At 37.1% G+C, this 27,601-nt stretch overlaps 1 protein-coding gene across 5 annotated transcripts in view; it reads right to left on the reverse strand.

Annotated features, from left to right (window-relative positions):
* Positions 1–27,601, reverse strand: part of KIF6 (kinesin family member 6) — a 380,981-nt gene that overhangs the window by 257,809 nt on the left and 95,571 nt on the right. For 4 of the 5 annotated variants that reach the window (XR_008680633.1, XM_055390330.2, XM_055390331.2 and 1 more), the window contains exon 6: positions 11,605–11,734. The exons of the other annotated variant lie outside the window; for it this stretch is intronic. Coding sequence is in view for 3 of the 4 variants with exons in the window: in XM_055390330.2 (XP_055246305.1) it covers positions 11,605–11,734 (130 nt within the window). In the remaining variant the exon portion in view is untranslated. The remainder of the gene's footprint in view (positions 1–11,604; positions 11,735–27,601) is intronic. 5 annotated transcript variants of the gene reach the window in all.

Below are 27,601 nucleotides of genomic sequence, written 5' to 3' on the forward strand. Positions count from 1 at the left end.
GAATTGAATATATTATTATTTCAAAAGTAGCCTAACCACAGCAGAGGACATTGGATGTATTACTTCCTGGAACCTGGACAGTCTAAATCTAGTATTGCCAGTAAATAGCACATCACATGAAGTGTTACTATACTGGATTTGCTCCAGCCCTTACATGCTATGGAATTTCTTTGGGACACACACACACACACACACACATTAGTTTATTTCACGACTGCATTGGATTAGTTTTTATGTCAACATTACAATCTATTGGATCTTGGTCTTTTTGTCAATTTTGTGCTATCTACAAATGAAAATATCTTGTATATTCTCATCCAAACAATGTGTAAGACATGAAGCAGTGGGGCAGACCAACAACATTCCCAGAAGACCACCTCTGCTCTCCACCCAGTTAGGTAACAGTTACAGGTATTTTACAATTTACTTCAATCCAAGTACTTTTATTGCCTTCAATTTCTCTTTATATCCCCAAGGATATTTTGAGAGATAAAAAAAGAATTGAGTTGATCTATAAAATTTTAAATGCTATCAGAAAAGTGAATGAAATTAGTTTAAGGTAAAATCAATGCTGACTTTTTCTTAATAGCTTACTGACCATTATTTAATAATCCTTTATCAGTTTCTTTTTTAGGGCTTGTATCAAAAATATTAGCTTGTTATCTTCCATATATGTTTTCTTTTTCGGAAAATGGAGAATAGACTTTCTTTTATGGGGTGAAAATTGAAAAACCTAGGCTCACTGGACTCCTTACAGAGTCATCATATCTGCAGTCTATGGTTAAAGAAAGTTATTTTTCCTCTTTCTTATCTCCAGTGTAGCAAAACTTTACTTCTCACTGAAGTTCCATTCATCTGAAAGATTACTTCCTACAAAGCCTCTCCATTTCCCTCTTCCTCCCTCCTAGACTTCAAGCTCCTTGAGGACAGGGACTGTGTCTTATGCGTCATTGCCTAGCATAACATAGTAGTGTTAAAAATGTTTGTTAATTTGTTGACTCTTGCTCATTTCTTGTGTTCTGGAATCTCTACAGCATGCTCCATAATTTCTAAAAATCTTCAAATAATTCTGTGACTACATCTGCAAGCTTTTTAAGTCCATGGAATATAGTTCATTCGAGTCTAAAAATTAGAACTATTTGAAACAGCTAGATTAACTCAAATCTCCCTATCAGTCTTGGGCTTCAGTTATTTGCTGTGCGTGATTCCAGAGCCCTTAATCACTACTCTCTACATCTTCAATTGCCTTTTCCCCTGTCTAGAATGTCCTCTAGCTTGTCACTCAAGTATACCCTTTTCCTACTCCCCAAATAAGCCTACTCAAAATTCATTTATCTTCATGAATTCCCTGGAACTATCCCCAATTGGCATTAGCCATTGTGTTCAGAAAAGACATTTAACATTTGTGCATATAGACAGTCATTAATATCCAAACCCTGGAAGAATCCAAAAAATTGTTGTTTCAAATGGAGTTTTAAATGTTCATAAAAAAATCCATTTGGAACATTGTTTAAATAGTGTTATTGTAATGGACTGTTTGTTCTAGTGCGTAGTGAAGTAGTGGTGTGATCCACTGGGCTACAGATGAGTGTTTGGTGTCCTGCTCATTTTGTGGCAGTGTAAACAGAACGGTGCAGATTGTAAAAAGTGACTCAAAAATGACCCTGTCAGACAATGGTGGCTTCAAAATGTTTATATAGAAGGGGCTTGGAGCAGCAATGTGACTGTGGAGGCAGGGGTTGATGCTGCTTTGTTAGGACACTTTACATAACATCAGATGCCTGGATTGAGGCCTGGAGAGAGGTGCTAAGGCCCCTTCTACTGCCCTTTATGCCTCTCCCTGGCACTGATTCAGCTACCACTCTCAGAAGCTATTTCATATGGTAAAAAACCTCAAATCTCATTGAATAATAATCCTTTTCTATACAGCAGGAGATACCTGTCTGCTGAAAGAGAAATTTGAAAATAAATGGTGATGCATTTTTTTGTGTGGGGTGTGTGTGTGTGTGCGTGTGTGTCCAGCCATTTTTAGTAATGATAATTCTGATTTGGGGGCAAGAATCAATAAGTGAAATATAATTTCTTGAGGTTTACATAATATGCTCTTATGGATGTTTGTAAAATTAATTTTTTTCTGCTTTTAGTTAAACTAATGTTTTCAATCACTTCAAAAATGATTATAGACAGTTAATGCAGCCTTCAATGATTCAAATAACCTCTGTATATCATATTAAAAATTTTCTAGGGTACCTTGAACGCTTACTTATTTCTTGCCATAACTTATACCTTTTATTCCATTCCTGTGTACCAAAATCTTTTTTTCAATCACTTTGTTATCTTGGAGTAAAATATCTCAACAGGAATTTCCACTAATCTAGAATAGATCAAATAAAGGAAATCTCTTTCGATTGAACAGGACATTGTAAAGTATATGCCTGAGACTCCTTAAAACAAACCAACTAAGAACAACAATAGCAACCACAGGATCTAGAATTCAGCTTTCCACTTCAGTTCTCCTTGTCTGATAACACTTTCTACACTGATACTCTAATCGATCTGTTCCTCTGCTCACTTGCTCTATCTGAGTTGAAGACTGAAAATGCTAACTTCCATGTGGTTTTCTAAATGTTTTCTGGGTTGGCATCTTGGCCTTTCAGGTTAAACCTCACCCTTAATGAAGAATTACCGAATCCATTACCTATTGGTTAAGTGATTCTTTATATAGTTCTTCCCATATTAAATGAATTGAATTAGGAAGCTTGCTATGCCCTTGATGTACTCTAACTCAGCCTGGAAAAGTGAGACCTGACCAAACCTAGTGGTTTAGCACGTGACCCTATAAACACCTACCTTGAACTTTTCTGGAGTTGTTTCAGAACACACTGCCTAGCAACAAAATATTCCTGAGTGGATATTCCTCTACTGGAATTAATGATCCTAAACTTCTCATTTTTCTTTCTGACTTTTCTGTTTATAAGATACCTGGCTTTTAGGAAAGTAGTCAAAATGATTTTCCCCAGTTGCAGGATTCTAGGTCTTTTTCTTATCAAGCATGTTGTCAAAGTAGTTTTGTAAAAGAGAAATAGACTAGATGCACCAATTTTATTTAAAATTTAAAAACAAACTTTAGAGCAATCTGGAACATATAATAAGAATGTTCTAATAATTATGATTCACCTTTATGATAAGAATAGGTCTAGTATGTTTTATTGTGTATCCCTCCTAACAAGTCTGGAATCAATTTGATGGATTTTTGACTTTTACATCCTCAAAGATCTATTGGCCGACTCAAAAATTTTGGGAAAACAAAGTCAGAATTAGTGGTTCTGTTGAAGTTTCCTCTGTGGATGTCAGGATTTGGATTACTTCCCTAAGGGTCATTTCTCCAGGATTTGGCAAATTAAAGTCAAACACATTTATATCAAAATCTAAGTCGGCTAAATTGTGGTACATATGGGAAATTGAGAAGGAATTTTGCCTGTATCTTTAATTGGAACTACATTCAATTATCATTCTTACACATCATTCTTGAGCTAGATAGCATCATATCCTCCACCAGCATTAAGGTTTGCTCTCTGAACAATGAAAATTATATAACCCAAAATGTCTGCCCACCCCTCTGCTGTATTTTTCACTTGATTGCAAAAAGAATTATAAGCTAAATTTAGCCATCAAAACAGTAACTTATCATAATTGTCTACTCTGTCCATTTTTCATCTTTTAAATTGAGTTTGAATTTTTTTCTTTTTTCTCTTCCTATTAAAATTCAGCCTTCGCTTAAAAATTTCCAAGTCTGACTATTCACATAAGTGGAATAATAATATTATGGGGCTAAAAGAACTAACAATCCTAAGAATTTTAGCAGTTTATTCAAACTGTCTTTTTTATACATACTACATACCTTGGGATTATAGACAAGCTGAAATTACCTTTTACTATCCTGTGTATAAACAACTAAGACACAGGTAATGATAACACACCAAGGAGAATTTAGATATCCATTTGTATGATTTTGTTCTAATGAAAAAAATATATACTGTGAAACTTTATTGGGATAGCACTCAATGCAATCTTCGAGTTTGGACATCAAGATCAGTAACAGACACAAATTTTAGGACAATGTCACTCAGAGTACAGATGCCGAAGAAAGAACTCTAGAAGCACAGATGTCCAGTGGTAGGCATAACAACCTATTTTATTTTCACTTATAGTTGACTTGTATTTTCTGACTAGATGCCCTTAAGTCTCTTTCTTTAGCTTTGGAATTTAGTAACTTCAATAGAGGATGTCTTGGAATTGAGCTCTTCCAATTTTTTCAGTTACGTCCTTTTCATCTGCAGATTCAAGTAATTCCAAGTTTCAGAAAACTTTTCTCTAGTTTTTCTGTTGCCTTTGTTCCCTCCTCTTCTTCAGGATTTCTAACTATGCATAATTGGATGCTCCTTTGTCTCTCTTTCTAGATACACCTTCTCTCATTAATTTTTATATCCTTAGTTATTTTTCAGTCACATTTCTTCCTCTTCTTTTTCCCTCCTCCTCCTCCTCCTTCTCCTATACCTTCTCTTCCTCTTCTTCTTCTTCCTCCTTTCTATTCACTTCTAATGGCACTTTAATCTCTTTAATGGCTTTTTCTCTTTCATTTATTTTCTGAAGTTTTTCAAGTTTGCTTTTCTTTGTCTTGTAACCTTTTTCTTTGGGCTCTTCTATAATATTAAGCTATTTTTTAAAAAACAAAGATTGTCTTTAAATAACATACTTAAGATTATGAAGAACAAGCCCTGTGCTCTCTGATTTAATCAGCCTTCAGATGTATGTTCCTTAGCCCTGACACCTACTCCATATATATAAATAGGTTGTGGGATGTTTTCTTTCTGATAATTTTATCTTTGAACATGACTATCCCTTTCCTAAAGAGTAGCCTAGAGGATAGGTGAGGAAATACTCATATTGGGTTTACATCCTGAATACTTTTACATTACATCTGTTATGTCTTTAGCCTCAAGAGCATAAACTTTCCTCAATATTTCACATGAATAGGTCTGGGATGGCTCACAGTTAAGTCCCTTAAATAACAAACTCCCTGAACCCCACTCACCAAAGGCCATCTTCTTTGGCATGAGCCTACATCACTGATCATAAAAATGGCTTGTATTTAAGGTTTCTTCTTTGGATCCACCTTCTATAGTTAGAATGAATATCTATATAACATTCCCAGAGTCTTCCTCCATACTTGCCTGTGTTTCAGATCTCATCACTCTAACCAAAAGATCATTGGATTTGCATTTGAGAATTGTGACCCTTTCTTTAAAGGGAAACTCTATCCTGCCTGAGGTTGGAGGACATATGAGTTGGCTCTCAGCACCCTCTCTCACCATAAGTCAAATTCATAGTATTTGGCAGGTTTTCTCATAGTTTGAGGTTATGGCTATTTCCTTGTTTCACTGAAGATGGCTTTTTTCTCCTCTCTTTCATTTTTTGTTGCAGTTGTTGGTGAATGTCAATAATACTGAATAGAGTAAAAGTGACTTTCATATGCTATGTTTAATTCGAGATGAGAACTTTAAAGATCAGAAGAAACTCTGGGACTAAATTTTATAGCCAAAAGACTATTCTTTTAATAATGTATATGGAGTATATAAATCTTAAAATTCGAATAATAGCTGTTCCATACCACTCATTTATTTTAATCGATGTTTTAGAACAAATCTCATGGTTCATGTAATACCATTAAATCAGGTTAGATCAGAATGCAGACTGTGTTATAACACAGAAGTGCTATTTAAAGAACACTGTATATTTCTCATGTATCTCATATATAAAATATAAGAACAAGAAAGAAATGCTTGTCATATAGTAAGTGCTCAAAATTTAAGTTTCTTTTCTTCTATACCTAGTAGGTATGTATAATCGATAAGAAAAGAGGTTAGAATTGTCAATATATCTTTTACTAAGGCTTCTAGCTACTTATCAGGGCCTAATAAGAAGAAAATGCTATTTTTATTTATTTATTTATTTGAGGTGGAGTCGCACTATGTTACCCAGGCTGGCCTCAAACTCCTGGGCTCAAGCAATCCTCCTGCCTCAGCCTTCTGAGCAGCTAGGATTAAAGGTGAGAGCCACTGCACCCTGCTAAACATGCTATTCTTACTGTAATAAGATCAAGGCCAAAATGTAGTTTGCCTGTTGTATATTTTGCTCTAACCAGGTTCACAAATTTTATAACAAACTTGCTAATTATATATAACTAACATATCTTTCAAACAAAAATTTGTGAGGATGTGTTAGTCAGTATCCCTTTAATGATTTTGGAACTAATTGAAACCAAAATCCTCTTGTTTTCCACACACATCCCACAAGGAGATTGGGGCTTAAAGTTGTGTTAACAAACACAATCATACAATAAAGCTACTCCTTCCTTCCTGTCCTATCCTTATGTTATTAGACAACACGTCCAAGAACAGCTGCTCCTATAACTCACATAAACCTATTAACCCCCACTCACACCCTGTCTCCCAATTATTTGCACTTCCACAAGGTCATACAACTTACTCCAAAAGTTTGCTAATGTGCAAAGCCTGAGAGCTTACAAAGCACATCAGCATAACTCAGATAAATCTAGTATACATGCTCCACGGTTTATGACATGGGGTTATGTTCCCACAAACCCATCATAAATGGAAAATACCATAAGTTGAAAATGCATTTAATACACCTAACCTACTGAACATCATACCTTAGCCTAGCCTACCTTCAACGTGCGCAGAACACTTATATTAGCCTACAGTTGGGCAAAATCATCTTGCACAAACCCTATTTTATAATGAAGTGTTGAATATCTCATATAATTTATTGAAGACTGTACTGAAAGTGAAAAACAGAATCATTGTATGAGAACTTGAAGTACAGTTTCTACTGCATGCATATCACTTTCGCACCATTTAAAGCTGAAAAGTTGTAAGTTGGGGAGTGTCTGTATGTCTTTTATTTCAAGCAAAGAATTAGGTATAAAGACCTCTAATCCCTCTTGGGGAAATTATTTATAAATCCCATAAACTTTGTTGATAGGCTCAGTATTTGGAAAGTAACCTCTTTCAAAAGATTTGAAGTATCACACACACACACACACAAAATGTTGAAGTCATCTGTGATGTTCTCAGTACTCACTAATAGGCACAATGTACCATAAAATCACTTTCAATTCTGGGCCTGAGATTGGAGGTCTTATTGCCTGAAATCACCAGGTCTTCCTCTCTCATGAATTCCACAAAACAGTTAATCAATAACTGATGACCTACTAGTTGCCAGGTGCTGAGAGAATAGAGATGAACAAGACGAAAGTCTTGTCTTTAAATAGTTGCCAGCTAAGAACTCCAGGGCCTGTCCAAATGTTATTTAATTCAATTGTTTCTATATCCCTAGAAGGTGGGTATTATTATGCCCATTTTACAGGTTAGAAAGTACAGTTTAGACCAGTTAAGTGACTTGTCCAAGGACACACACTTGGCAAAGGGTGGAGCCAGGGGTAGAAAAGAAGGTCTCCAAAGCTCATGCTCTTCAGCACTACTTGGCGGGGATGGCAGGAGATGGTGAAGAAACCACAGAGTAGAACCAACACTGACTGGAGGAAGTCACCTGACCGTTCACGTAGGAAAGGAAGCCAGGCGGAAAGAAAGCAAGCTGCCCACCCAGGGGACCCCGGACTTTCCCAACGTCGGCACCGAGTGTTCCTTTCTCACCAAAGGTCCCCTGCAAGCAGTTTCACAGACAATGTTTTATACCAGATATAGCATATTATTGCTCCAGAATCCATCCAGGTCAAAACTACACCAGGTAATACCTATATAAGAAATTATATGCTAGACCACTCGGACACAGTATTCACTTCCTACAGCTGCCAGTACACAGTACAACAAACTGCTGAACAGGATGAAGTTCCAGCCCTCATGGGGTCAACGGATCAATCAGACCTACCCTAACACTTCAAGAGAGAAACAAATAGAAGACATGAACAAAAACAGAAATGCAAATGGCCAATGAAGATATAAAAGTATTTGGTAATCAAAATGCAAATTAAAACAAGATTTCTTTTTTTGTCTACCAAATTGGCAGAATTTTCAAATGTTGTGGTGTTGACAAGGGTGCAGAATACAGACCTGCTTGGTTTCTTTTGCCTCTGGGAGTGGGTTTCAACCAGCTTTCTTAAGGGTAAAGCCCAGACTGCTCCCAAATTTAGCCTGAGCACATTTAAAATGCTACAATGCACATTCCTGGGCTCCACATGGAAGAGATTCTGAATCCATCAACCAGAAATGTAATCCAAGAAACTGCATCATTTAACTATCACAGGGTATTCTAACACAGGTTTTCCTAGGACCATACTTGGGCACAGAGTGCCCTAGACCATGGGTAGGACTATGCCTTCAAGGTAGGGGCAAATGGTCCTATCTATGGCACTATGCATGGCCTGATCATTGAATGCAGGCTGCTTTCTTCAGTTAGATTTGATGACTTGATAGAAATATTTCAGCTATAAGACAAAAAAAGTATCAAGTTATACTTGCGACTGGTGGACTTGGATGCTGGGTCACACACAGTTCAGCTTTTATAATATTTATTCTCTTTGGCCCAGCAGTTCAACTTAAAAAAAAATTTATCCTAAGGACATAATCAAGTTTTATTCAAAACATTGGTAGGATTGCTGAAATTACTTAAGAGTTCTGAATAAATAAGAAGAGGCTGAAGCTACTCTTAATAACTTTTCCTTAAAATGCTGGCTATGGGTAAAGAACATGAAAGGAAAGAGCACTCCACTTTGTGTCCCACATATTCAGACTTTGTTTTGCAAATGTTTTCTGGTTACCAAGGCAACTTCTGGATTCCTCTGTGTAAATGGGAAATTGGGAACTTCGTTTTTTAAAAAAATGATTCGTTTGTTCTTTTTATCCTGGTAAGCTCGTTCTGTGCTGACAAATTGCATTCTGACAGTTAGGTTGTAATCCAAAACATGCTTTTTTAGAAGACTGAATAATAAGGAATTTCTAGGGGTTGACAGTTACTCGTCATTTATATTTTTATGTATTTGCTTTCATTGCTTTCAAGGTATAAACTAAGGTGCTAAATATTGGGTATACTTTTAAAATAATTTAGAAATATATATATAACATGTCTACAACAATGGAAAGACTTACACTAAGCAGGCTGTCATTATAACATGGTAATTATTATTACCAAAGAAAAGACAAAAGCAAGCACAGAAGCAACCAAAACCTATTAGACTTGTTTTTTTAAATAAATCAGGCTTTACATAGGAAAAATAAACAAATTAAACAAAAATTAATGCACAACCAGCATTATTAGGATTAGCCTTCTTCAGGTTTCAGCTATTTATAATATTAAACACTCATCAGTAAGTAATAGGAAAAGACCTGGAATTCTGGCTGGGCGCGGTGGCTCACACCTGTAATTCCAGCATTTGGGAGGCCGAGGTGGGCAGGCCACTTGAGGCCAGGAGTTCCAGACCAGCCTGGCTAACATGGTGAAACCCTGTCTCTACCAAAAATGCAAAAAAATTAGCCAGGTTGTGGTGGCGCATGACTGCAGTCCCAGCTACTTGGCAGGCTGAGGCACAAGAATGGCTTGAACCCGGGAGGTGGAGGTTTCAGTGAGCCATCACACACACCATGGCACTCCAGCTTAGGCAACAGAGTGAGACTGTCTCAAAAAATAAAAAATTAAAAAGAAAAATTTAAAAAAAGACTTGGAATTTTGTAAGGTGGTAAGACAGGTAAGTTTCACAAAGGAAGTTCCTTAAAACTTTGCAAAACCCCAGCCTGAAACCATGTAGTTAAAGTTCATGCATAACTTTGAAAGAGCAAATGGCCAAGCTTTTAAGCTACTGGAGATCATGGTGGAACAGGTTAAGGGCCTTTCCATAACCCACTGAAGGTGAGGGAAAGTAATTGGCAAGGATGAGGCCTGTACTTCTCTAGGGATGGATCGTCTCTGAAAGAAAGTCAGTTAGCACTGAGGCGGCAACAGGCTCCTCTACTTGTTTTCCTTATAGAAGTTTATGAATCTATCTTTTCTCTTTTTCATAAGCATTGGTGGACAGGACCCATTTCTATTCTGTATCTCCTCGTTTGCTGTTTATTAAACTATATATGGAGGAACAGGATTTAGTGGAGCATGCTAAATCCTTTGTCATCATACGCCCGAATTCTTACTCAACCTTTATTCCTTAATCTTCGATTATTATGACAAATAAGAGCATCACAAATGATCAAATGGGCAAAATGTTGGAGTACTGAGCACAAATACAAATTTGTAAAGCAAAACAAAATATTCTGAGATTTAAAACTACATGAATGTTGTTTCAAATAAAAATAACAATTTAAGCGACCTTAAATCCATATATATGGCACATAAACTCAACCTATATAAGTTAGCTAGTCTATTGAAAAGTGTTGATGCAAAACTGGTAAACAACTGTGACAAAAACAAAAACTAAGGGCCCAAAATAATAACAGATATCAATACGATGCTTTCACTATCTGAATTTGGTTTGCATTGGTCTATCTTGCTTCTAAGGCAGGGCATTCTAGAGGGCAGACATGGGGCTGAATAAAAGGTCCCTTGACGGAGATTTTTCTTGGACTACTTACGCTTTCAGCTTACTATTCCTACCTAATACTTGTTATCAGAGACAAGGTAAAATACAGAACTCTGGAAGGGTGGTTTAAAAAGAAAATGCCAGTGAAAACAGTAAGCTGTTCATTTGGGGAACTGTTCCCACACCACCACCACCACCACCACCACCATCCCATTCCCTTCACCACAGTGTAGCTGGATGAGAGCTTCATAACCCTCCATCTGCAATCAGAAACCAGTTACAATTTGGGCCCCTGACCAATCTGGGTCAATCCTAGCTCCTGCATAGAATTCTCAGATAAAATAGGAACTCAGTTAAATTTGAATGTCAGATTAACAATGAATAATTTTAAATATAAGCATGTTCCAAATATTGCACTGAGATATACACACTGTAGTGGTGTTACCAGATACGCCAACAAATAGCTGCAAATGCATAGAATACTCCCTATGTTCAATGCATTGTTCTAAGTACTTTATACATATTAACCCACTAACTAAATGAAAACACATGGATATGTAAACACATGCCAACATATGGATGATTTCAGGTTAGGAAAAATGGACTGAGTATTTTTAAATTTTAGAAAATATGCAAAACTTCCTACAATTAAGACATGTAATACATTGTCATTAATGTACAAACCAATTTGTATACAACTTAGAATATAAAAATAAAAACTTAAGGTAGATACACTAAAGTAGAAAAAGCAGTGGATTGAGAATCCAGGGGTCTAGATTTCTGTTCCTGCTCATTAGCTAGCTGGGTGACCTTGGGAAAGTCTCCTCACTTATCTAGATCTGGGCTTCTTTATCTGCATGTGAGGTTTGGACGAGATTATTTTTAAGGTCGTTGTTGGCCCTAAACTTCTATTATATCTTTTTTTTTTCTGCCTTGAATTCAGATACTATATCTTATAATGTTGAAGAAACAGCTTGCAGAGAGAAGTTTATTACCTCTGCAATCATTCGGTTGGTGTCTCCTAAAAAAAGCAAATTCAGAGCTTCTTCCTCTGTGGTTGCCTGATGGAGAGTCAAGTTTTTCAGGTGAATGTTCTGATCAGGATCCTCCAGTACTGTCACTTTCCTAAGCAAATGGGAAGCAAGAAAACAAGGTACTGCTGAGAATGAAAAGAACTTGAAGTCTTCTCTACAGGCTTTTAAAAAGCTGTATAGTATGACGTCTTGAACTTATAAAAGCAAATAACACACAACATACCAGACAGCACTGGATTAGAATCAAACACTGACATTCCCTTCACAGTACTATCAAATAGCTTTGAGACTGAAAAATATATTACAAGCTCCTGATTTAAAGCCACTTGTCATTGTAATAATCAGATCACTAAATCATCTTAGAATGCATATTCTTTCTGAATTAAAAATACAAACAGATAATAATTTTCTACCTGCATATCAGGAAACTAGGCCATATTTTTTCTGTGTCATGATTCAGTTTCTTACATAGGCAGTGAACTCATTCCTTTGTTCAATTTCATATCACTTTCAATTTACATGACATTTCAAACTGGTTCACTTACCAACTTAAACGTGATGAAAATTGAGGCATCTGTCATCCTTCTAGGAGTTATTCCCCTATTGAGCTTTCTCATCAAGGTGAATAAAAAATTTTCAAGTCTTATAATAAAGATTTAGCTTGCCATTATTATTTTAATGCCTCTCAAATCCGTTTCTTGATCCTTTTTCATTTACAACATACCTTTCCTTCCATTACATCCTTTTAGTCAGAGCCTTAGATCTGGAATTACATTCCTCTATTACAACTACCTTAATGGGCATCCTGATGCCAACACCGTTTCCTCCCAGGTGAATCCTAACCCTGTTTCCAGAGTTAGCTTGTCAATACTCTCCCTAAAGTCCTTTCAGGACTTTCTGCAATGGAACAAAATTTGGCTAAACTCCTCATACTCTGCTTCACAGGCCTACAGATTTGAGTCATAAAGTTACTAAAGAGAGTTCCTTTCTACCTCTTAAATTTTGCCTTCTTGATTTTCTTAAGAATTGTTAAGGAAAGGAAATCTTATTATTCACAAGTATTGCCAAAGAGTATCTCAGGTATCTTCACTCGTTTAAAACATTTGGAATTGTTGACACTAAGTAAATGTTGGCATCATCCAGCACTACTTTTCCTTTAAAAGAAAAACTAGCAGATGGACATGTGTAATTTTCTTTTTTATAAAAACTTATTTAGAATATCTTAAAAATGAAGATTTTGCAAGTATCATAATTTTTTTCATCTTTCCCTTTTGTAAGAAAGTTATCTGGACTTTCATACGTAATTTGTGAGCACTTAAAATCCTAATGGCAGGAAGAAAATGTAGCTCTACCAGCACATCTGTGACCAATATGTCACTAATAATGTCCTCCTTTGCCAAGTTTTAGACTCTTTTTTGTTTCCTTCAACAATACCAGCAAAAATGGAAAAAGATCTTTTCTCTTAATGAAAACAAGTGTAATTTATTTATTTTTCAACAAGACTCTTAAGTGAGCTTATTAAAAATGCTTGGAAAAGAGAAAGGCATTTGAATTGAATTGAATTGAAATGGATGAGTTGTATTCTATTTTTAAAAACTCCCTTTATTCCTTAAACTTTATTTCCACCCTGATTTTTCTGAAGTGCTCAAGAAGGTTTGGCTAAATTAAATCCCTAGAGACACGGAAGTAATGATTCTTCCTAAACCGACAGATTCTGGGGCTTATAGGTGAGAGAAGTTAAGTAATATTGGAAGATAAAGTAACAAAATAAATAATGAGATGGTATATTAAAAGTGAGAAAAGGGCTAGGTGCAGTGGCTCAAGCTTGTAATCCCAGCACTTTGGACACTGAGGTGGGAGGATGGCTTGAGCCCAGGCATTCAAGGCTGCAGTGAGCTATGATTGTACCACTGCCCTCCAGTCTGGGAGACAGAGCGAGGCCTTTTCTAAAAAAATAAATAAATACATAAAATAAAAAGAGAGAGAGAGAAAAGAAGAGAGTTCTGCCTTTGTCAGCATGAAGTCAAAAACGAATTATCTAACTCTAAGGCAAAGTTACCTATGATACACTTTGAAAGACCAAGACAGATACAATACTATTCTTGTGCAAGTTTGGAAAAGGGAGAGATGGGGTAGCAGCAAACAATTCAAAGGTGGTGCATACACTCATTGGGCACTAAATGTACGTCAGGCACTTGCCTTATTTCATTTAATCCAGGTGTTCCCAAAAGGAACTATCTGTGGATACACACACCCACCCCCACCCACCCCACTCTCCCCAGACCCCCATACACAGCACTGCTGCTTAGGTCCCATCCTAAGAGATTCTGATTTGATTGGTCCAGGGTATGGTCTGGGTATTAGAATTTGTAAAAGTCCCAGGTGATTCTAGTGTGCAGCCAAGGGTGAGAGCCACTGACTTCATTTTTAATATCCCTTCTAGTAGACACAAGGAGAGGAGGTTTCTGATTTTTTATCTTTACTTTCAATCCTGTTCCACTTCATGCCCAAAGGGTAAAATTACTAATTTTCTTGGTGGTAAAACACCTGAAGACACTGATGAGTCATATCTACTAATAGGCAAGGTCACTGAAAATTTTAAAAAGACTGTCTTTCCAGGGCTAGTTTCTTTTCTACCTCCCTGACCATGCAGTTGGTGGGTATACTAAGCCACACAACATTAACCACACAATAACTAACGCTCAACTGGGGATTATGGGTCTCCCTAAACATCCATAGGGTTTATATCATTACTGAATCAAAAAATGTAAGTAATAGTAAGGACACCTAATACCTATATCTCTCACCATTACTTCACTGAAACAGGAAATGCAGAGAACAAGCAAGTATGGAATTCTAAGCATGCTCATTTATTAGATAACCTTATATGGGTCACTGATTTACGATTATATTTATATAGAATAATTACATGCATAAGGTAAAAAGTGTTAAATGTCATCAGTGATATTTGGCTAAGCTACTTTTTTCTTCTAAATCACCCAGAGCCTTTGATCTCCAATGTAGCTACTTCAGAACTATTACACTTCTACATTTACTTCCAGGTGCTTGTCCAGCTTTGTCACAAAATACACTTTGTACATGCCCTTGGCGTTTCTTCATAGAACTCTCGGCTATCTTTTGTAACCCATCCCTATGCGTTAATATCATGTGTTCCTCACTTTTTTCTGATTTCTTGACCATGGAGGTTTTGAAAAGTAAATTAAAAGGCAGGTTAGAGTTTTCTTTCATGGGCTTCCCCCTGCTTAGGGCTCATTTGTGGGCACGCTATAAAAGGGTCCACTTCTGGCATCCTTCTGGAATCTTTGAAACACAATCTTCCCTCACCAATCAGGGTCTCTTCTTGCCAGTTTTCAGATTCTTTTCTGATTTCTGCCCAATCCCTTGGGCATGATGCTTTGGACTTCCCCATATTGCCCTGCCTGCCCCCCACTGAAAATCCTTTTTGCACTAAGTCTTGCAGCCAGTGCGTCAGCCCCACCTATGTTCATGCCTTTGCTCTTAGAAGCCCAGCCTGAGCCATGCCCTGGGCACTACGTCTATTGCCTGGGAGAGGTAGTTGCAGAATGAGAGTGTTTTAAATTCTACTGCCAGTGAAATGGTTTTTCAAAGTTGAAGGAAATAAGGACCATTACAAAAAGTTTCTCATCAAGTTCCTTCCTTTCCTGGCCCTTTCTTTCCCTCTGTCCCTCACAAATCAATAGCTATTTCCTGAATCCTTAATCTGCCACTTGGTTCTGACTGTAATTTTCATGGGCTTGAAAGAGGGCTTTATTAGAGTTTCTTAAATAAACATTCTAATTCCAAGATGGAAACCCCCAAACTATTTATTTGATTTCTTTTAACAGGCCTGTGAACAGCTTTCCCTACAAAATGTTTCTAAAATATTTAGATTTCAAGAAAAGTCACTGATAGCCTTAACTTGGATACCTAAGTGGAAAAGTTCTGCTAAGTGTACTCAGCCTGCTTAATGATGGGGAAGAAGCAAGCTTTGTGTTTTCTCTGTAAACAGAGAATCTTTTCCATTTGGCTAAGTAGTTGGAATTTGTAGGCTCTTTTTAACTGACTGAAACACATATAAAGAGCAATAGGCAGGCTCTTGTTCTCAATAATGGAAGCTATCAATGAAAGAATCCTCCCCACCCCACACCCTACCTCCACATTTCAGTACCATCAACTTGCTGAAAAGGAACTTCCCAGGCATTATTGCAAGGAACATGGTTTCTAACGTTCATGTTATATATAAGTGTTGCCATGGTGATTTCTATTTTTTATCTATTTGCAAATGTCCCCTATGATGGTATAGGTCATGCACTACACAATGGCGCCATGTCTGATGGGGTGCTATTCACATCATGGGTTTGTATAGTTATCATGACAAGTGTCTGTCATAAGGCAATGAAGAGCCTCCTAACAAAATCAGCATACTGCAACAATTTTCCAATAGATGGCAGGGGTGCCTTTTAATAAGTGACATAAAGGTGACTTGAGGTCATACAGACTAGAGGCCACTCTGTCTAGACACCCTGACCTACAGCAATGTCAAGAGCAGGTGGGCCTCATGACAATGGGTGGGGGTGCACCAGGCTCTTCTAAATAACTAGATATGTTTCACATGTTGTAAACATAGTCCCAACACAAGTCACTTAAATAAAGAGAACATTCACTTGTTTGTCAGTTCTCAATATCCTTTTTGTTTCTCCCCAACACATTTTCTCAGAAGCTCTTTATGGTGAAGGTTTAGGGAAAAGCAGAGATGTAAAGTTTTAGGAAAAGTATGTAAGGTGACCCCTCCTTTCTGCATTTAAACAATTTCAAAGGTAGATTTTCTTAGATTGATTACAACTTTCTAAAAGGTTTCTTTGGTTATAAAATATAAATACTTGAAATATGTTTCTTGGGAAAGTTTCATGAACCTGCAATACATTTTTGTGTTAGTGTTGACCTAGACAAAATGGGCTAAAAGCAATGGACGTTTTGTCCGTTACTGAGATATTTCAAAAGCTCTTTCTAGTAGCTTGAAAACCGTATCTTTTCTTTGTAGTTTTATCTAACATCATATCTTTTCACTGACAATGAAGAATATAGCTGATCACATGACATTCGTAAACTAAAAATAAAATCCTAAGCCCCTCATCCAACTGAATGGACCCCCTATTGGCCACAGGGACCCCAGAAAACCTGACAAACTGAATTCCCAGCCATGATAGGAAAGAAGGTTGGACATGCTTCGTTATGCGCCCTCCCTTTTGGAGTTTCGGCACAACTGACTAGCATTAATGTTAAAACAGAGATCATAAGACTCACAGAACAAACTTTTTGTGGGATAAGACACCAAATTATAAACAAGACCCAAGGCCATGCCAGACTAGTGTTAAGTCACACCCTACAAATCACAAAATCTAATTAAAAGGTTTTTAAAAATTAATCCAATATAATGTGGCTTGTTTTCCAACCTGACTGTGATGTAGCATCACAGCACAGATAACAGACGTCCCCAGTCTCAACTTAAGCATTCCTTTGTACTGACTTCAAGTCATTAGACAAAGCTTAACTCTTTCAACCAATTGCCAACCAAAGAATCCCTAAAACCCAACTCTGACTTCTAAGTCCCTCCTTTGAGACGGTCTACCTTTTCAAACTGAACCAATGTATGCCTTTCATGTGTTGATTTATGATTTTATAATTCCTGTCTTTCTGAAATGCATAAAACCAATCTGTAACCAGATTGCTCAAAATAAACCTCTTTTTATTTTATTCTTATTGGCTCAAAATAAATCTCTTTAAAATATTTTACAGAGTTTCCTTTTTCTGTTAACACGTTTTATAAACTAAGTTAGTTAATATAATCTGCAACCTACAACACCAAGTTCTAACTTTTATAAAAGTGAAAACATTAACAAATAAAATACTTTATCAGAAGAAGTCCAAACTCAGCACTGCAAAATATTCTGAGTAATTCTTGTGATAAATTTTTCTTTTGCTATCCATATGAATTTCTTTTATTTCAAACTGGCAAATATCTCCTCTAAATATTATCATTTTTATTTCTAATTTACCTTTATTGCTAAATAATAATGTTAATAGACTTGGACTCTTGTAAGTCTGAATTCCCAAAGATCTTAACCAACCTCCTAAGGTTATCCTGCTACCATAAGCCTGCCATTTCAGAAGTGCTGGCAATCTGTATATGATTTATTCCCTGTCTGAAGAGGAACAGAATTGAAATAACCAATGGATAAAGTCATTTAATGTAATGTAACCAACAGGGCTCAAGGATGCATAGCGACAATGAGGAACCAGCTGCACACTCTCCAGAAGTGTCTGCTGCTTACTGTGCTCGTATGCTTCAATATGCCATGAAAATGAACGTCACCAAAGGGACTCAGGACATAACTGGAAGCTGTTGGCCACTGCTATGGACATGTGAAGCCCAAACAAGAATGATCTATGATCAGCAAAGATAGAACCATACTAGGTGCAATTAATGTGTAGGAGAACCAACACTTTCTCAGGGGTGATTGCACTCATTTATTTATTAGTCACTATAATTTAATCATTTCACTAAGATTGAGCATAAATACGAAACATTATGTTATTTCCATTGTCTTTTTTCAAAATAATACCCAAATATAATAAAGTTTTAGATTGCTAATAACTTGATAAGAATATCTTTCTGTATTATGTTAATCTAACCAAACTATTCCATGCCCTAACAATATCACTTCACGACCATCAATGGCGCCCAAATCTACTGTATTGAAACATGGTTTATCATACACTTATCTATTGCCCGCCAGACATCATCATTTGCATGCTTTTCCAAAAGTGAATATTTTAGATAATCAAAAAACTGTGCTTGTTACACTAGTATTCCTTGCTAATTTCTAAAAACATTCAGCCATATCATGTTCCTTCTGATGCTCCAGGCTTACAAATAACCCACCACTTAATGAAATGTCTTGTTTGGCCTAATTCCATATAGTAATTATACAGCCGTGCACTAAAATTTGTTTTCTTTAGAGCTACCAACTTTTTTTCAAAGGAAATTTTCTCCCATTTTTACTAATACTTGCTTTCTTATTCAGATTTTATAGTGGTAGTACCACAAATTATGTACTCAAGTTTTCCACATTTGGGAAACCTATAAGAATAGATACATCTAGAGGCAAAGGATTTGTAATTCTGGAAAACCATAGCATTTCCTCTGCCAGGTAAATAGCTTTATACACCTCTTAGTTTATGATATTACATTTTAAAAGTTCTGAATTTATTTACTTTTATTTTCATTTTAACATTCAGTTTATTATTTTTCCAACTATAAGCATAATACATGCTTCTTGTGAAAAAGTATGAAGTAGAAAGAACCAAGAAAGCAGAGCCTCATCACAAGGACAATGTGGTATGTTAATATATTGCCTTAATTTTCTTACACACACTTTGCAGATTTGTCATAAAATTATAAATGTATGCATGTTACTCTCTTTTGATCACCCCTTAACAACATTTTATTTATTTATTTATTTATTTATTTATTTATTTATTTATTTTGAGGCAGAGTCTTCCACTGTTGCCCAGGCTGAAGTGCAGTGGCACGATCTTGGCTCACTGCAACCTCCACCTCCTGGGTTCAACTGATTCTCCTGCCTCAGCCTCCCAAGTAGCTGAGATTACAGGTGCTCACCATTACACCCAGCTAATTTTTATATTTTTAGTAGAGACAGGGTTTTGCCATGTTAGCCAGGCTGGTCTTGAACTCTTGACCCTAGGTGATTTGCCCACCCTGGCTGCCCAAAGTGCTGGGATTACAGGTGTGAGCCACCGCACCCAGCCTACAACATTTTTTTAATAGTTACACAATATTTTAGGGTTAGGATGTATTAACGAAATATTTTAACCATCCTTTTATGAGAATTTGTTGTTTCCAATTTAAAGCTGTTTTAAATAACACCGTAAGATAGAGATATATATATACACACACACACACACACACACACACACACACACACACACACATACACATATATCTTTAACTGTATCAATATATATCTGTTCCTGAAGCTTTTGAAATAATTCATATTTTCTCCTTAGGGATGATTTCTGGGGGTGACATTACAAGATCAAAAGTTATGAACAGCTTGAAGGCTCTCATCATACCTGGGAAGCCTATAACACCCTCTGTGGAATGGACAAACCTGGGCTGAGATCCTGGCCTCCCGCCATGTGCTAGTGGTAAGTCTTTGGCATCTTAGGAACTCTCGTTGCATCTCTGTCTCCTCTATAAACTGAGGACAATATCACCTCTACAGTGGACTGTTGAGAAAAAAATCATGTACTTAAGTTCCTTGTTCATCGCTGTGCCCCAGGCCTAAAAGGACACCTGTATATGTTTGATGCACAATAATACATTGGATGAATGAACAAATGTGCTTAGTAGTGTATGTTGCACATTAAAATCCAATAAATAGCATCTTCCTTGAAGGTAGGCAGTAAAATGCTTTCCAAAAATGTTATACTGATTTACATTCCTACTGTATGAGAGTGACTGTTTCACTATTATTTTAATAACACTGAACATTAGTTTTTAAATTTTTGCTAATATTTTAGGTTAAAATGTTCTGTTTAATTTACATTCTTTGAATGGTTAATGAAATTGAACCTATTTCGGCCAGGTGTGCTGGCTCATGCCTGTAATCCAAGCTCTTTGGGAGGCCGAGGTGGGTGGATCACCTGAGGTCAGGAGTTAAAGACAAGCCTGGCCAACATGGTGAAACCCCATCTCTATGAAAAATTCCAAAAATTAGACGGGTGGGGCGGCGGGCACCTGTAATCCCAGCTACTCAGGAGGCTGAGGCAGGAGAATGGCTTGAACCCAGGAGGCGGAGGTTGCAGTGAGCCAAGATCGCACCACTGCACTCCAGCCTGGGCAACAAAAGCGAAAATCCAGCTCAAAAAAAAAGAAACAAAGAAATTGAACCTATTTCCAACTGTTTGTTAACTGTTATATTGTTTTGTCTTTTGTCTACTTATTTGGGGTACTTAAATGTATGAGCTCTTTATATATAAAATATTTTGTTTCTTATATTTATTAGGCAAATTTTATATGTGCTTGCTTTTTAACTTTGATGTATTAGAAATTTTGTTTGTTTTAACATATAAAAGTTTAAATTCTTATAATGTATCAATCTTTTCTTTTATTTCTGTAGTTTTTAAGCTTAAAGTCCTTCCAAATCAACAGAGTATATAAAAATTGACTTTTCTTGTACTCTTTTGGGATATGAGTGGATGGAATGAAATAAGGGCTCTAAATGGATTTTTCCTCTCCATCAATGATTGTGTGGCTCATGATGCAGTTTGCCTGTATGGGATCTGTCCTCCCCTTCTCCCTAACTATTAGGCTTTGATTTTGTTCAGGGAATTATTTAAAGACACTAGACTTTCCCAGACTCTCTTGCAACTAAGGCTGCCCATATCACAAAATTCTGGTCAGTGACAAATAAGTGAAAGTCATTGGATGGAGCTTCCTGGACATGAGCAGCCTCAGGCAGCAGGTGCCTGTTTCCTTCCAGAAATGTGCACGAGATGCTGGAGGTGAGGCAGCCATTTTGCATGATGACTAAAGCTGCCCACTAAGAATGGCTGTGCAGAATGATGGAAGGAAGCCCTGAAGGCATCCTGGAGCTCCCACAGCAGCCCTCCCTGCCTATTTTTAGAATCTTTAAGGTGCGGTGGTGTGGGAGAGGTGAGGCTTGGGGTGTGGCAAGGAACAGACTATTTGGTTAAGCCATTGTAAGTTAGGCTGCTATTACCTGCAGTTGTTAATTTACTAACACAAATGTCCAATACTGTTGACTGAAGAATTCTTCCCTCTACCTACATTAAATGATTACATTGTATAGAATATGATTCTGGTTTAATCTGTTTGCTTTTCTTCATCTGTTTAATTTAGAAGTAGTATAACATGATTTCATTATTAGAACTTTTACTTAATTTGAATAGATAGTGTCATTAATTTTCTCTCACTTCTCTACTTTTTGAAACTTTTGTTCTTCTTGGTTGTCTATCCTTTCAGATAAACTTTGGAATCATATATATGTTTTTTAAAACCTCTGTGATTTTGTTTGGAATTTCATTGAACCTACTCATTAATATGAGAACACCCCTTTAAGGTATTCCTATTGCACACTCAGAAACAGATTAATAACTATCTATTTTCAAGTCATCTTTTACTTTCACAGAAAAATGTACTATCTTGTTCACAAAGTTCTCGAACATTTCCTGAGCATTTTACCTTCTTTTGCTATTGTAAAAGAGATCTATTTAGCCATTATTTTTCTAAATGGATTATTCCTAGGGCTTGCTTCTTAGATCGAGTTAGATAAATACTAATACATAATAGCTGGCCAGTTGGTCTGAATACCATCAGTCTTATCTCTGTTTCATAATAACTTTCATTTTGTAGAACATCTTCAACTACCTTAGAATTCAATGTAAAAACACAAAGCCAATTACAATTAACTGTGGAATCACACATAGGCTAACTGCTATGGAAGTTCCAGAGCAGGGAGATTAATATACTGCTTGTGACCTTCATCACCTGGCCCAGATAACTCCTCCAGCCATCTGACGTAATCTCTTCACTTCCCTCACCTAGACTTCATTCTAAAGGCTCTTCCCATGTGTCCCCTCTCTCAGGCCAGCTCAGCTCTGCTCCCACCTCAGCAGCACTGTCAGCTCTTGGCTCAGTCAGAACTTGCCATACGTCAGTAAAATTAGGAAACCACTGAGGGTTATGGGAGCGAGACGCGGGTGTTAAAAGGGGCCTGAGTAGGTAGTGACAGGAAACAGCTGGCTGAAGTGGGCTCCTTTTATGAGATGACTGCAGCTCTAAATCATGTGTATGCTCTTTTCACATGTACATACATTATTAGTGGGATAGTTGAGTGTGGTGCAGAAGCCTCTTCAGGTGTTTCATGTGTATACCCCATTTTCCAACTAAATGGTAAGTTAATTGAAGAGACGAATACAGATTAAATTCTTTATAATGCACTGAAAAGAGCTAATTGAGATTCTTGCAATATGGTAAATTGTTGGCATACATGTTATTAACACTCTCAAAAGGTTGTAATAATTTTTTTCTCTATCAGTTGAGCTATAATAGACGTGTTTCTAAACCCTGTACATTTTTCTAAAGAACAGAATAAAGTGATCAAGCAAGCTTAGAATCATTCAAAGCTGTTTGAAATAATCCTAAGGTTTTGCTTCATATACTGAAAATTGAGAATAGATTCTGAAAATGATGTACTATCAGAATAAATCAATTCATAACGCAGTCGTGGAGACTAACAGGACAATATGTCAAAGCAAGACAAATCCATACTAATACACAGTTTAGAATGTGTATTTCACCTCTTAATGGCTGAAGAAAGTGTATGCATTTGTTTATACACAAAGCACAAGGAAAATGGAATAGATTGAGGTGACAGTGTTTTTCCTGTCATTAATTAATTCATGTCACTAAAAGCTCTAAATATCACAGATATATTTCTATATTCCAGATATACAAGTGAAAACACTGAAACTCTTTCTTCCCATCCTTCCACGCATCACTTATTAGGCAATGGTTGGTGAAAGCTAACATTTCTATTATATGGACTAAATGTTTCTGTCCCCTCCAAATTCATATGTTGAAGCCCTAACTTCCAATGTGATGATATTTAGAGATGGAGCTTTTGGGAGGTAATTCGGTTTAAATGAGGTCATGAGGGTGGGGTCCCAATCCCACGATGGTATTAGTATCCTTATAACAAGAGCTCTCTCTCTCTTTCTCTCCCCACCAGGCAAGAAGGCAACAGTCTGCAAGCCAGGAAGAGAGCCCTCACCAGACACCAAATCTGCCAGTACCTTGATCTTGGACTTCCCAGCCTCCAGAACTGTGAGAAGTAAGTGTCTGTTGTTTAAGCTACCCATTCTATGGTATTTTGTTATGGCAACCCAAGCTGACTAAGACAACCTCCTAATTGTCTAAGACATTTCTGATACTGAGAACAATCTCATTCAATTGGCTACTGAGAGTAGAGGAAGCCAGCTTTCTCCCTTGTTATTACTCTAGTAGGTGGGGCTAGGCTTCATGTGGAATTATGTCATTTTCGGGCTATGGGGGCTTTCTATTCCTTCATCATGATTACTGACAATGTTTCAGTTCTCAATGTACACAGTCCCCGGCCAAGACATAGAGTAGGACTTAACATCACTGGTCACTGGTTACTCATATCATCCTACAGGAAAGCACCCCCAACTCCTCAAGAGGCTGCCATTCCAGCTGTGTCAGTAATTAACTCAGTTTAAGAAAAGACTGGAGTTAGCTTTAACTTTGAGATCTATGCTTATAGGCCTAGGAGTCCCCTCAAATCCCCATAGGAGACAGAAAAAAATAACACAAATGAAACATGTAATGCAAAAGGTAGTAGTAAGGACTGAAGGATGCATGCCTCATCTAAAAGCACTAAGTAAAAAATTCTTAAACACAAAATGTGTAGGCCATACAAAACAGGTTTAGGGCTGACACAAGGAGGGTCCAAAGTGTATGGGGGAGAACTGGCTTCCAAAAGGACAGAGTTCCTGAGACTAGAGGAAAGTAGGTAAGTGAGAAAAAGGGTGACAGGCAGGAAGCTGAGGAAATTCATGTTTGACAGTTTCCATATTCTTTCTGAGATAGGGATACAACTGGTTCCAAAGAGATTTAGGGCAGGGAGTAGTTTACCAAAGAGATGAACGTCTGGTATAATCATTGTGAGGATGGGAACAAAAAGCACCGGGCACATGAATGTGTTGCTCAGCAGGCTGAGGGCCCAGCTGAGGTTGGAGACCACAATGTGGTGGAGCCTACTCCAGTCTTCTCTGAATCCCCAGATTGAAATCAGTTTCCCCTCTTCTGCCCCCACAGAATCCAGGGCATCTTGTCACTTACTATGCACAACTGAAATGATCAGTTTATGAGTCTGTTCTATTAGAACCACAGCCCTTTGAGGCCAAGAACATTTACTTTCAGACCTTTGCAGAGAGTCTGACATGCACCAGATGGGGCTGAAATGGACAATCTTTGGCTCACCCAGACTGACACAAGTGGCTCCAGAGGCCTAAAGAAACCTAGAAACCACAGTCTGCTTCAGGTGGAATACTGAGATATGACACAGATCTCTTAGGAAAGAACACCAGCACCCCCAGCTCTGATGTTTAATGGAATAGGGTTAATATCCTGGTTCTAGCTCTTAGCAGACATGAAATCCTGGGGAAACATCACACAATCTCTGTGAACCTCAGTTTTGCCAACCATAAAACATGGATTATAATACCTACTTCCTTAAATGAGATAATGTATGCACAGTCCTTAGCATAAAAACTGGCATAAAATAAGTGCTCAATAAATACTGGTTCACTATCCTCTTTGGAGAGATTTTCCTGGTATTTCAAAAAACAACTTTCCCTAGGTGGATGAGGGAAGGGATTAAGGCAAACTTCCGGCATTAGAATCACCTGGGATGTTTATTCAAACATATGTGAATTTTCTGGGGGTGGAAGCCAGGAATTAGCATTTTTAACAATCATCCCAGGTGATTCTTACACTTAGTTAAATTTCAAGCCACTGGATTACGATGCCTTCCAATTTTGTTCCTTTGTTTTTTACTCCCGCTGCCACCTAAGCAGTCCCAGTAACTTGCCACAGTGCTCTGACTCTTGTCCACCTCATTCCAGTCCTACACACTACTAACTGATTTTTCTTCCTAAAAGGCAGTTCCAATTATGCTATGTCCTGGAATCAAAATCTCCAAGGGCTACACCTTGCCTGCCAAATCCTCACATTTGTACCTTGCCAGTCTTAATGCTCCTGCCTGCTCCCTTACTGGGTTCCAGTCAAACAGGTCTACTAACTGTCACAGAACAAGCCCTATGCTTCAACTTCTCTTTGTTTCCACATGAAAGCCACACTCCGCTGCCCCAAGTCCTACCCCTTCCCTCAAGGATGATTTCATCCGCCATCTTCCCTATGAATCTTTGCCTGATCTCTTGCATTGATGTGATTTCTTTCTCCTGTGAGCTCTTGTCATTTTTTTTGGCTCTCTTACAATGTTTTTCACATTCCACCTTATGTTATTTTATACTAGCTTCATCCTCTCTGCTACGAGTTCCAGGGAAACAGGGACTATGTTAGCAAACATGGTGCCTAGCACAATGGCTGGAACAAAGTTGGGTCTCAACAAATGTTTGCTGAGTATATGAATGAATTCACATGACTGGACTGTAAGTCATGAGAGCAGAGACTGTGCATTAATTTTTTTGTAACTCCTGCATCACTTAGCAGTGTTTTCTATCCAGTAGGTGTTAGAAATGTGGTGACTTAAATTTAACATTTGGTGACTTTTTCCCCTTTGATGACAAATTATTCAAAAAATACAACACAGCCAAGATTTCAATACTGAATGCTGGCGTTTACTGGTTCCTTTTTATAGTAATAACCATGACAATCGTTAGAATCTTAAATGGAATATGCTTCCCTATTTAGGAATACTAAAATTATACTAAAGTAAGGTGACTATTTTCTCTACAGCTGAGACCAACAGTTATCCTGTTTTACTTCATGAGACAAACTTAGATTCTAACTATAGTCCTTTTATAGCATGTGACATAAGAAGCTTTCAAAAATAGAATTTCTATTTTCATTTGAAATACTAAAAAATTTCTAAATACAGAATAGGTTTAATACACATATGTGTGTATATGCATATGTATGTCTATATACAAATATATAGCCAATTACTTTTTAAATTAAACATTTTGAGATTATTATAGATTCACATACAGCTATAAGAAATAATTCAGGGAAATCTCATATACCCATTGCCCAGTTTTTCCCAATTGTAACATCTTGCAAAACTATAGTATTAAAATATCACAACCAGGACATTGGCAATCCAATCCACCAATCTTATTCAGATTTTTCCAGTTTTGCTTGTACTCATTTACGTGTGTGTGTGTGTGTGTGTGTGTGTATACATTTTAGTTCTATGCAATTATCCCAGTTTTGCTTGTATTCACTTGCATGTGCTTGTGTGTACATTTAATATTTAATTATATGCAATTTCCCCAATTTTGCTTATGTTCCCTTGTGTGTGTCTGTGTGTGCATTTAGTTTTATGCAATTTTATCATATGGGTAGCTTTGTGTATCCAGAGCCACAGTGAAGACACAGAACACTGCATCATCACAAGGATCCTTTGTATTGACCTTGTCCAACCATTCCCCTGCCCTCCCTAACTCTGTATCCACTAATCTGTTCACCAATTGGAATCATACAGCATGTAAACCTTTCGGGATTGGCTTTTTTTACTCAACATATTTCCCTGGAGATTCATCCAAGTTGTTAATTATCTCAATAGTTCATTACTTTTTGTTGTCACCTTATTAACTAAAGCCTATAGTTTACATCAGGGTTCATTCTTTGTATTGTAAATTCTGTGGGTTTTGACAAATGTAGGATATCATGTGCCCACCATTACAGTATCATATAGAACAGTTTCACCATCCAGAAACCCCCTGTGCTTCACCTATTTATTCTTCTACCGCTCCCCCTCAACCTCTGACAATCACTGATCATTTCACTGTCTCTATAGTTTTGCCTTTTCCAGAATGCCATATAGTTTGAATCATACAGTATGTAGACTTTCATGCTAACTTTTGCACTTAGCAATATGCATTTACATTTTCTCCATGTCTTTTTGTGGCTTAATAGCTAATTTTTTTCATTGCCAAATAATATTCCCTTGTATGGATGTACTACAGTTTATCTGTTAACCTATTGATGAACATCTTGGTTCCTACCAATTTTTAGCAATTATGAATAAGACTGCTATATGTATTTGTGGGCAGGTTTTTGTGTAGA

This window comes from Gorilla gorilla, chromosome 5 (assembly GCF_029281585.2).
Source record: "Gorilla gorilla gorilla isolate KB3781 chromosome 5, NHGRI_mGorGor1-v2.1_pri, whole genome shotgun sequence".
Lineage (NCBI taxonomy): Eukaryota > Metazoa > Chordata > Mammalia > Primates > Hominidae > Gorilla > Gorilla gorilla.